The following is a 12,280-nucleotide window of genomic DNA, read 5'->3' on the forward strand; positions in this document are numbered from 1 at the left end:
CAATTTCCTTCAGCAGAGAACACTAAGGAAATATCCCACATTATAACATTCAGCTCCTAAGCCTGTTTGGGCTCCCCAAAACACATTTAAATACAGTGCAGCCAAACTAGTCCAAAATTATATTCCAGTATTTACCACTGAAAGATGCAAAAGTTTGAACTTTTTTGCACAAAATCCACAGCTATTTTATTGACACCATAACAATTTTAAGCTCAAATATAATCTGCTCCTGTTTAATTTTAGCAGTTGCTGAGGAGGCCGATGGGAACAGCTGCATGCAAATGTCTGCATTAGAGCCACTTCTAAAATCTGCTTTGTGTTGGCTTTTTTTCTTTTTTTTTGTGCAGGAAAACATATTATTTGGTTGTTTTTTTTTTGTGAGGAGAAAAATTTCAGCTGGATGTATAGTGCAAAAATTCCTGGTGGGCCGGGACACAGCGAGTGAGCACAGCCCATGGTGCCACCAGGAGCTGGCACAGCCTAAAATATCAACCTGAGTATTAAAAATGCAGCTTTCAGTGCTAGACCTTGTTTAGCTGCATATACACAACGTGATGGCCCCACCCCTGCCTCTTCTACGCTGCATTGTATCTGTAATTTTTCATTTTTTTAGGTATTTTTTAGGTACTTTTAAATAAATCCGCCTGTTTGAATTTCTGTCAACCCAAGTCCAATTCTCGTTTAGTTAAATTATGCTCATCATTCCTCATTTTATTTCTCTCAAGATGGTTTTTCAGATGATTTGATGCAAAGAAAAAATTACATTCCTTCATGTAACACCTCTGCTTTCATCACCATCAAAATTTAGAGGGGGACCTTTGCATTCTATGTTAGTGAAATACAACAAAAGAGTCACACATTTTGACATTTTTCCTTTTTAAAATGAAGAAAAACTACTATCATTTATCATTTAAATAACGTCAGCTGACAGGTAAGATTGAAAAGCTCACTAAGATTTTAAATAGATGATTTTTTTTCAAGGTAAAGATGGAAAATGGAAGCAGGAATTCTGTGCTTATTCCAAGAATTCAGGCAGATCCTTAAGCTGGGATGGAGAATGAACAGTTACTATTTCCAGAAATACAAGAAGCTTTGGTCAAACCATCTGGGGTGTTTTTTTTAATGTTGAGAAACCAGTTTTATTCCTATAGCTTCCATCCTAGGATAAGGCTTCCAAAGAGAGTCCCAATTATAACTTGTTCATGGGACACAAGTTATATTTTTGTGGTTAAGAGTGCTGAGTAAAATAAAAAAAAAAATAAAAGGAAAAAGAAGCAAGTGATTCATTGGAAACAAATCTGGATGGGCCTTATTACAAGTGGTTGGCATAAAGGAAAATTTTCAGGAGATAACTCAGTGAAATAAATATGGAACAGTTAATCAATGCCACTGATTGTCTGGAAAAAGGTAATTTACAGGTCATTTAATACAATACCAATTTTCTGTACATGTCCAGGTTTCAAAAATTTTATAAATCTGCATCACACAAGGGTAATTTCATCAAAAACCTCTTTTTTTTTTTTTGCTTTTTCAGAAGTACAGTCAGACCAAGGTATAAATGAGGAAACCAAATCTCAAAAACTGCACTGATTTGTGTTCACTGAATTTCCAGCTTATATTGGGAGAAAAAGTTTAGTCCTGTGTTCTGCTTCTTGGAAATTTAAACACTTTCTGTTGGCAAAAAGGTGGCTTTTCTTGTTGTTCTGTAAACTGCAGCTGGAACCTTGAAATACCCGAAATCTGAGCTACCAAAAGACTCTGTTTTGTTCCAATGAATCGTATTTAATGCCAGCAACAAAGTTAAGAATGCAAGGAGAATATAGGTAAGCTCTGGGTGCAGGAATTTGCCAGTGTCTCAAAAAAAAAAATCAAATTTCACAGAGTGCTACTAAGATCTAGTGAAGGTTTTCATGTTCTTTCTTTGCAACAGTCAAGGATTTCAATTAAAAATTGGGTTATTTGACTGTTCAGTCCTACATTGGTTCATGTGTCAAAAAACATTCTGTAAGTAAAAGTGATTTTCACTTCCATTGTGAATGAAAAGTTTCCCAACCACGAGGCAAAGAGAAGCACAATATTCTCAGTGATTCCAAGGTAATTAGTACATTTAAAACATCATACAGAAGGATTAGGAATTGTCAAGTGGAGCAGCATAACTGTGTTATAGGCAAGGAAAAAACCCCATAAACTGAAGAGAACAGGGATCAAATCTCTCTCTTTTCAGCCAAATTCAGTCAATGCTTCTTTTTGGTATTTTTTGTAATAGCAGGGAAAAATCAATTCACAAAACTGATTTAAAAATGTATTTCATTTGATGAAATGCCACTGAACAGGAATTACCAAGTGGCTGCTGCTCATTATCTCAGTTTTCCTACTTTTCCCTTCTCTTCTAAGGTTAATCTCAGCTGAAAACCTGATGGCACAGCAAATTTGACCCTCTAGGATGGGGATCAGAGATTTTGGTTGATCATCTGATACAATCACTCAGAGTAAACCACAATTTTAACTTAAGGAATGCAGTGTGCAAAGTAAGATGGCAAGAATTGGGCAACAGTCATTCCATTCCATCATTTGGCTTTCGTTGCAGGAAGAAATTAAGATGTTGTTGGAAGAAATTGCAGATAAAGCAAGTTTTGCGTCTTATTTTTATTAAGAATGTCACCAGTTTTTATACAATCAGAATTTAACTGTGCAAATCCAACAGGCTGTACCAGCTGTGGTCAAACATACAGAAAACCTTGAACTTGGACGTTTCCAAAGAGATAAATTACAGCCCTGAGGCCCAACTAAAATCTGAACAAATGGCCTCAACTAAACAATAGCAAATAGGAAAGTGATACACATTTAATATTAAATAATAAGTAGGAAAAAAACCAACCAAAACAACAAACCAAACCCAAACATTAAAAAGAAACAACCTGAAAGATTCAGCTTAAAGCTCCCCACCTGTTGAACACTGAGCTGTGTCCAGAGCTGAGGGGGGGATTAAATTGGATGTTTTACTGTCAGAGAACAAAAACATGGGAAAGGAGGGAGAAGCCTGAGGCTGTGGATGGATGGAACAGGTTCCATCCACTCCTGGAAGCAAGAAGAACCACCCCACTACTGCATTTACAATGGTTCCCAATTCCAGCACCAAAACCAAAGCCAGGCTTTAGAAACACTGGTGATGAACTCACCTGGCTTTGCTTTCCAACCTCCTGGGACTGTCTTTGGGAGGGCAGGGTGGACCTTTCTATCTTGGTTCTAACAAAACAATTTTGGTTTTGTCTTTTTTTTTTTTTTCTTTGTCTTTTCTAAAATATCAATAACTGGAACAAAATTCAAGAGCTAAATGTTCAATCTCTGTCTGGTCTGTGTCCCTCTACGACCACATTCCATCATATACAGCAAATGTTGTGACAGGATTGTCAGAATTTTTTTCCACCAACAGTTACAAATGCTTTAGGGAAACTTTCCCTTTAAGGATTTGCTTCTCAGGATATGGTGAAATTGCTATAGAAACGTTCTCAGCAATTGCTTTTTTTTGAGTCTTTACATCATTGGCTACCAAAAATCAGTTTACAAAATAGCCTCCATGCAACAAAAACAATACACAGGTTCTGCTACAGAGAATTTGAGAGTAAAGGCACATCGTGCTCAAATAATTTAAATGCAAGTAAACCCTTGGAAATTTAGTATGAAAAACTTCTCTTTTATTGAAACAATGCCTTTTTATTACAGAAATATTAATACAAAAACAATGAGGACAGCATGAAGGTACTGAGAGACAGAAGCCAGGGAACAGTAGGTTTGCAGGTAAAACAAAAACCCAACAGATTTGCTGCAAGCAGAGCAGAAAGTGGTTTGCTGAGACAAGGAACTTAACTTACAGAGCTGAAGTCTGCAAACCCCAAGGAAGAGTCTTTAGAAGTTTTACTTGAAGAGGAGGGAGCAAATGGATCTTTTCCACTAAATGGGTCCCCAAACCCCTTTTTACTTTGAAAGGGGTCACTGCTGTCAGCCCCAAATGGCTGGAATGGATCATGGGGCTTGGGAAAATCTGCAGGCCCAAGGTGGCTGACAGGAGTGCTTTTACCTGGAAAGTTTAGGAAAAAACAAAAACAAAAACAAAAGGAGAAAAAGAGAAGTTACTTACCATGGACAATGCAAAGCCCTGAAATAGGAAACTGTGCTGACACACTTTAAGCATCATCCATCCTCCCTGGGGTGAAAATTTAACCAAATATAATGGTATTCATTCCTCAGTGCAAATCATCTCAAACAGTTGTTTTATTTAAATGGGGGGTTATTGTCTTATACATACCAAAATATTAATACCAGCAAGATTTTAAATGATAAAACCCAATATGAAGGCATTTGGTCAAAAGAATTTGGCAAGTGTGACTTTGATTTTCCAGGATTAGAGGCATTTCAAGTTTAAGTTTGGGATTATATAAAAGGCAAAATACATAAAAATATGTATCACTAAAGATAGATCATGATAAATAGGATTAAATGGCAACTCAGCTGTGACTTTACAGAATGCCTGCATTCTGCCTTTTTTCCCTGGGACTGGTTTATCCTTCTACCACCACTTTTTTACAAGGAAAAAGAGATTGATTAAGAAAACACCTCGTTCTGGGGTGCTTGCTCTGCAACCCACCTCTTGTAGGTGACTGCTTGTTCTTCTATTCCACCCCAATAACAAATGAAATCACAGCAATTATTGTGTAATATAATAATGTTTGTATATTTTCTTTGTTGCAATTAAAACTTCAGTGGTTAGTTTTTAATTCCCCTTGTCAAAAGTACTATTCTGTGAGGTCAAATAACCAAACAGATAAATGTATTTTTTTTTTCCTCTTAGAAAAAAAAAAAAAGATTCTCCTGACAAGTACACACCCAATTTCCAGGGAAAATACTCCTTGGATTACATATACTTGGATTACATATACTCTTGATTACAATGTGCACTTGATAAAGGAAAATCTACAAACATTCTTAAAACAAGCATTTACAACTTTCTGTGTAACAACCTGAATCACAGACATTATCTGCAGTAAAGTTATCATCTGTTCTGGAATGTCCAATTCTTGGAACTATAATTTAACAGGAATCTTATAATGTATTCCCATCAGAGTAATCATACTAGGAAAGCACAACTCCCAAATTTCAGAGGATGTACTTGGCATGTCTCAGCCACAGCCTGGGAGCTTTTAAGGTACTTTGGCAGCTGCTCATAAACTTCATAATATTTGCTCAGATCTGAGGAAATCCTCATTTATCAAAGAGAAAGAGAGCAGAAAACTTGGACTAAATTGATCACCCATCCAGCAGCTGCCAATAAATCCCAGCTCAGCCTCTCCTACCCCAGGGCCAGCCTAAAGTCCATCTTCCCTTGCTGGTCTCTATTCCCAAAAGTCAACAGGCACAGGGAGCTGAAGGAATCAGGTGTACAGGGAAGTGAAGGGATCAGGTGTACAGGGAGCTGAAGGGATCTGGTGTACAGGGAAGTGAAGGAATCAGGTGTACAGGGAGCTGAAGGGATCTGGTGTACAGGGAGGTGAAGGGATCTGGTGTACAGGGAACAGAAGGGATCAGGTTTAGAGGAGCTGAAGGAACCAGGTGTACAGGGAACTGAGGAATCAGGTGTACAGGGAGCTGAAGGAATCAGGTGTACAGGGAAGTGAAGGAATCAGGTGTACAGGGAGCTGAAGGGATCAGGTGTACAGGGAAGTGAAGTAATCAGGTTTACAAGGAACTGAGGAATCAGATGTACAGGGAGCTGGAGAGATCAGGTGTACAGGGAACTGAGGGACCTGAGGAATCAGGTGTTCAGGGAGCTGAAGGGATCAGGTGTACAGGGAACTGAAGGGATCAGGTGTACAGGGAACTGAAGGGATCAGGTTTACAGGGAACTGAAGGAATCAGGTGTACAGGGAACTGAAGGAATCAGGTGTACAGGGAACTGAGGAATCAGGTGTACAGGGAACTGAAGGAATCAGGTTTACAGGGAACTGAAGGGATCAGGTTTACAGGGAGCTGAAGGAATTGTGCAGATTCTCAGCAGTGCAGTGTCAATGCCAGAGTCAGATGCAATACAGGCACTGAGCTGCAGGGGAAGTGGGAAGCAAGGAAGTCCCCAGCTGAACAAGCACACAGAGACATGGAAAACAAGACACGTGCAGTAGGAGATAGAAGTGGATTTGTTTTCTCTTGAGAGTGTTCAGTGGGAACCTGATCATAGTCCTGGAGGCAAGTCTTTCATCAGGAGAAAGCCAAATGGATTCAGACTGGACCAAGGGAGATTCACATTAGACAATCAAACATTTTGAAAACTTAAGGATCCTCCAGACTGCCCAGGGAACTTATTGCATTTCAGCACCATGTCCATGAGGTTTGAGAAATGGTTTCTAGAAACCCCACTGGTTTAGCTGCCTTGAAGCTGCAGGATAAAGGAGGCCTCTCAAAGCTCCCCCCAGTACAATTGGCCATGGTTCAGCACATGCTCCATCCTGGATCACAGATGTGACAGGGATATATGGATCCCCATGGTAGCAACCACATGGGGGACTCCTGAAGAGAGGTAGGTCAGGCCAGTAATTTGTTCTTTATGGAAGTAAGTGACCCAATACACAGGAAATTCCAGCAACATTTGCTCTCCTCACAAGCACAGACCCCCCTTCACCCCAACCAGCCTTTCCTACCAACAGAGGTCATGGGTTGGGTAGGCTTGGGTTGGAAGGGACCTTAAAGCTCATCCAGTTCCAATTCCCTGCCCCAGGTTCCACTAGACCACATTGCTCCAAGCCCTGTCCAACCTGGCCTTGGAGAATTGCAAGAGAATCAAATTATCTGCATTTCTAATTGAAGGTCAAGGCAAAACAAAAGCCCTCTACATTTCCCCTCCTTCCTCTATTGCCAGTTACCAGCAAGAAAATTCCCCCTCATATCCTCCACCCTGTATTGCCCCAGAGCAATTTGGAGTGACAGAGGCAAACCCAGCCCCTCTTAAGCTGCCCTTTTTTCTTAGGTTAAACCTTCTGCTACCGAAACCACTTTGTGGAATTGGTGACTGTTAACACAAACTCCGGGTTTGCAACGTATTTGTTCAGCAAACTTGGCTTTTCTGGGTGGCCTGTTTAAGGTTCTTGCACAAAGGTCCTGGTGGTTTTGAACCTGCACAGAGCATCAGAGTTTTCTTGTGCTTCACCTTCATGAAAGATCACAAAGAATCACTTTGCTGTAGAGGAAATGTCACCATGTCACAAGAGTTAGTGCTAATAATAAGGACAATTTTCATTTTACACTCTGAGTGCTATTTTTTTTTTCAGGTGTTAGGACAGAATAGGGTGATAATGTTGTTATTTTGAAGAAAAAGTGAAAGAGGGAAACCCTTATACAGCGGGGTTTCTTTTTTGCAGAGCAATTTTAAGGGCAGCACCAAAGCTGAACACACCAACCCCAGCACTCAGAAGAGCCCCTCAAAAAGCCCTGGAATCCCAGAATATATCCTGAGTTTGAAGAGACTGAAACAGTTAATGATTTTACACATCCTGAGATCACCAGAAGACTTTTGCAAACTAAAAAAAGCAGCAAAGCCCATCCCTCCCTAAATGCTGCCAAAGGACCTTCAGATCAGATCAGTGGGTGCCATTGTCCAGCTATCCTGGGTGCAGTGCTTTACTCACCCTTATTCTGTCTTTTCCTTTCTCCCCCTTATGCATTTTCCTTTTAAGTGTGATCTTTATGCTTTTAATATTGCTGCATTGCTATAGAGTGATAACAACACACCTGTTTAACTTTGGAAACAAAACTGCTCCAAAATAAACCCTACATATATATGTTTACAAACACTAATTATTCAGTGTTGTCTCACTCTAATCCACCCCAAGGGATTTATTAATAAGAACCTGGGTTACCCTCCCCTTTCTGACAGAGTCCAACTGCCAAATCCAGATCCCTCTTTCACCACCCTTTGTACGTTATTACAGTTTCTTTTATGCTGCCACGCTCTGCAAAAATGGTTTTGAGGCCTGGCAGGAGTTTGTTTGGTTCAGTTAGAAGTTCAAATTTACTCATTTATTAACCACAAATTAGTAATAACGACACCAGAATTATCTATCTGACATCTTTGCTGGCTTACACCACGTGTAAGTCTCCCAGAGTAGTAAGTGAACACTTGAGCACTCAAAGATTTTTGCATTTCCATGTTTAGAGTGTCAAGACTGTGGGTACAGTATTTTTATAATGTAAAGCAAAAATACCCAAACCACGTAAAAAAGTCACCAGTTGAACTGAAGGACACTGTGTAAAATTCTAACACTGCAAAATATACTCTCAGTAGTAACTGAGACTGCATTAATCTTCCATTTGCTGGAAAATGTTGTATTTTTACACGACCCTGCTCACCATTTTGAGGCATGGCAGCACGAAAGTGCAGGCAAGCAGTTGTAACCCTCATTTGATTTTTCTGCTAATAGTTTCAGGGGAAAAAAATTCAGAAAAAAGCACAACAGGTCCTATTCTGAAACCACAGCAGTTTCAGCAGTTACCCAAGTGGTGCACCCAAACCACACCGAGGACTCACTTCAGCAAAAAGAGATGATGAACAAAATGGTTTACCACAGCAAGTGCTGTTACTGAGAGTGAACTCCACCCATACAAAGGGTTTATCTCATTTCTTACCCCACAGCAAACTCGAATTTAGAGGGTTAAGATCTACATTTCAAGGCAAATAAAACCTCACTGGTCGGAGGCAAATACAAATTTTGTCTTAGTGAATCACAAGATGTTGATAACGAAGCAAAACATTTACAGTTTTTTCCATATTCTGTGTTTCAATGCAGGGCTTAACTTTCTGCTTAGAGGAGGATCTTGCTGAGTGATGAGAAGCAGAATTTTCCCTGCTCATGGGCTAACAGGGTAGAGCTGAGATGACACAACTTTAAACTTTCCAGGAAACTTTCTGAATTGAAAAATATGCTTTGAGAAGTCAGAGTTGTGCTGCAGAGGATAAGGAACAATAGTGTGAGTCAAGTCCACACCTGTGATTATACCTGAATGTATAATCCCAGGGTTTCTACATCTGTTCCTCACATGGCAGGGCAAGTGTTACTCTGCATTTGGAGGCTGCAGAGTGGAAGGTCCCTCCCAGCACATCTTCCTCTTGGCACTTTATCAAATTTACATCTCATTCCTAACTCACTCAGCATGTTTTCACCATCCTATTAAACTACTCAGCTCCTTCACTGATGCAGAGTAAAACCTTCATAAAGTGAACTTTAGGAACTTACAGAAAAATGGATTACTAGTTTTCAAACTGTGCCTGAAGGTTAGTTACAGTAAACCCAATTTTCTACAGAACACTCAGCAGTATTTGGCTTCAAGAGGGGCTATTTCTGTGCTGTATTTCCAACTCAACTGTTTGGTGATAACATTCTCTGCACAAAATCGCAACATGGGGTTTTAGTAACAGAAGGAAGGATTTTTCTTGTGCAAAACCCCCTCGAAACTGTTTTTTGCTCGATATTTGCAAAGTAACCCCCAAAACCCTGCGCTGGAGAGAAACATTCTGCAATTCTACAAACTCCCCAAAAGGTGAGAAATCGTTATCACCTTCAGCCCAAGAACCTGTTCTGAAACAGCTTCTAAACAGGCTCCCTCAACCATCACTACTGAAATATCTTTACTGCGAGAGATCAGCACAAACAAGAGAATCAAAGCGTGAATGGAATTTTTGGTTTGTGGCCGGGCAGGTGCTCCACCCATGAGTCATTTATCCTACCCAACAAGGGATGCCTGGGCTCGAATGCAACTGTCAGGGCTTCAAGAAGTCATGAAAAATAAAAAGCTTTTCCTGTCAGTCACAACTTTGAGGCTGATTTTCTCACTCTCGGCTGCAGATGAGGGGAAAAAAAAAAACAACAAAGGTAAACAGGCCCTGTGGTACTTGTGAATAACTCTGGGTGCTCAGAAAGTTCTAAGGAAGCAGGTGTGTGGTACCATGCAGAAATAAACATCCCAACACCCCTGTCATCTCACCAAGAACAAAGAACAGAGCTCTGTATGCTCTGCTCTAGAGCAAATGATTGATCCTCACAACTCAAATAAATCTACGTTATTTGGAATTAAATCCAAATCAAGGGGATTATTTCACATTATTTTTTCTTAAATAAATCTATGTTATTTAGAATTAAATCCATATCAAACCAAGGGGAATTATTTTACCTTATTTTTTCTGATTAATACAATCCTTTCTTTTCTTCCTACACCCCCTGATTACATCCATTACATCTAACATGGCTTCTTCCTTTTAAAATTTATCTCACTAAACACACAGAGCAAATTTCTATGCAAATCCTGGTGCAGGTCAAAAAAACATGACCAGGAAAACGTGATGTGTTTAAACACTAAGTATTGCTAAGGCATCATTTGCTTTCAAGAACTGAACCCAGTAAATGCACATAATAAATGCATAAAAGGCTTTGGCTTGCAGGGTTTCTTAAGCAAGATACTGAACAAATTGTGAAGCCTTAATTTTGATCCAAGACTCTGAAGACAAACAGATTATTAAAACCCATTTCTAGGCCCAACTCAAAGAGTAGTAAAGATCTGAGCTTTTTTTCCCCTCACCAAAACCTGTCAATACAAGGTCAACGTGCACCGACAGTGCAGAGGAAAAATAAGTCTAAAATTGTAAAAACAGTCAAACCATAAAATGCCTTAAATTTAGAGAAGTGACACATACAAAAAAGGACTATATTTATCGTTGACATGAAGGAGGAGGAAGCACCAAATACAAAGGAAGAGCAGCAGAACAGGCTGCACAAACATGGCCTGCCGTGAGCTGCCTGCACTGCCCTGGGCTCTGCCAGCAGCTGGGGATGCACAGGAGGCTCCTAAAATGGTTCAAGGGGTGCAAAAGACATCCCAAAAGAGGGAATCTAACCAAAAACTTCTAGCTGGACAATCCTGGAATACGTGTGGGGTCGTGTGGGTGTCCACTTATTAAAGCCCTGAGGTCAAACTGACCACAGAATATCCTCTTTTGGGATCCCTTTGTGAGCACTTGAGTGGGCAAATCCATCCAAAATTTCCCCTGCAATCTCCCTGCACCACATCAACAGAACAAAAAGCTGCTCTGGGACTTGGCTGGTTAATTCTTCTTGCATTTCCAGCTTCTTTGGGGCTGACAACAACCTCCTGCAACCACACTTGTGAAGAAAAGGCAAAGGATCCTCATCCCAGACTAGGGAATAAGTGTTCCTGCAGATGATGGATTACAGCACCCAGCACAGCTCAAAGTTTTCAGATTAGTTCAATAAACACAATACTGAGATCCTGAAGACCTGTTAAGATCTCAAAGCCCTGCCCTCTTTTCATTTTTTGAAGCCACCAACAGGTCAGGTATCGTTTCTCTTTATCTGCCAGCTGGCAAGATGAAGAAAACAGGACTTGATCAGTCAGATTTTGCTTAAATCAGCCTCTTCTGCCTTTGTAGGTGGGGCAGCAAAACACATCTTGAAGTTTTGCAATTCGTGGTTTGGTAAAACCCCGAAGCCTACCACCTTGGCTGGTTAAATTTATTATCAATAACATCATTACTATTATTTTGTAATCATTTCTAGTCACTTATATCAAATATTCTGTGCAAACCTTGGTGCTTGCACTGAGGGCTGGAGCTCCACACAAGCCAGGCCCATCAGAGGGATCAGAATGAAGCTTCCTAAGCCAAGGCAGGCTGCTGTCCCCTGCTCTGTCTTCTTTTTCCAATATTTTGACATTTCAAAACCACAACCAGTAATAAAAACACTGTGAGAACAGAACTGAAGCCCTTAACCCAAGAGGTTTTAACAGAGGTGTTAACCACTAACCTCTGAAATGCCAATCTATAAATGGCCATCACACACCAGAGCTACAAAAAATTAATGGATCACAAAGCAAACCCAAAGTTCTTTGACAAACTCCCTGTGAGTACCTGGAATAATAATTTCCCAATATCATTTATTTTAATGCCTGTATTTCAAATAGCAGCTAAATAACTCCACTGCTCTCTTTCCTATATGGGTTGAATTCAACATGTTATTCCTTTAAATTTGCCCACAGAGGTTGTGGACTCCCCATCCCTGGAAGTGTTCAAAGCCAGCTTGGACAACCTGGAGCAAACTGGGCTAGGGGAAGGTGTCCCTTCCCATGGCAGGGATTGGAAGAAGATGAGCTTTAAGGTCCCTTCCAACCCAAACCATTCTATGATTCTGTACATCCCAAGTTACATTGTATTTTTCTGCTATTTATG

At 40.2% G+C, this 12,280-nt stretch overlaps 1 protein-coding gene across 1 annotated transcript in view; it reads right to left on the minus strand.

The window, feature by feature from the left end:
• The window catches only part of EPS15L1 (epidermal growth factor receptor pathway substrate 15 like 1), a 53,164-nt gene that overhangs the window by 12,697 nt on the left and 28,187 nt on the right, over nt 1-12,280 (minus strand). Inside the window, exon 22 of the mRNA XM_029963881.1 lies at nt 3,873-4,078. Within this exon, the coding sequence (XP_029819741.1) occupies nt 3,873-4,078 (206 nt within the window). The remainder of the gene's footprint in view (nt 1-3,872; nt 4,079-12,280) is intronic.

Source organism: Manacus vitellinus, unplaced genomic scaffold (assembly GCF_001715985.3).
Source record: "Manacus vitellinus isolate BGI_N305 unplaced genomic scaffold, ASM171598v3 scaffold_64_pilon, whole genome shotgun sequence".
NCBI lineage: Eukaryota > Metazoa > Chordata > Aves > Passeriformes > Pipridae > Manacus > Manacus vitellinus.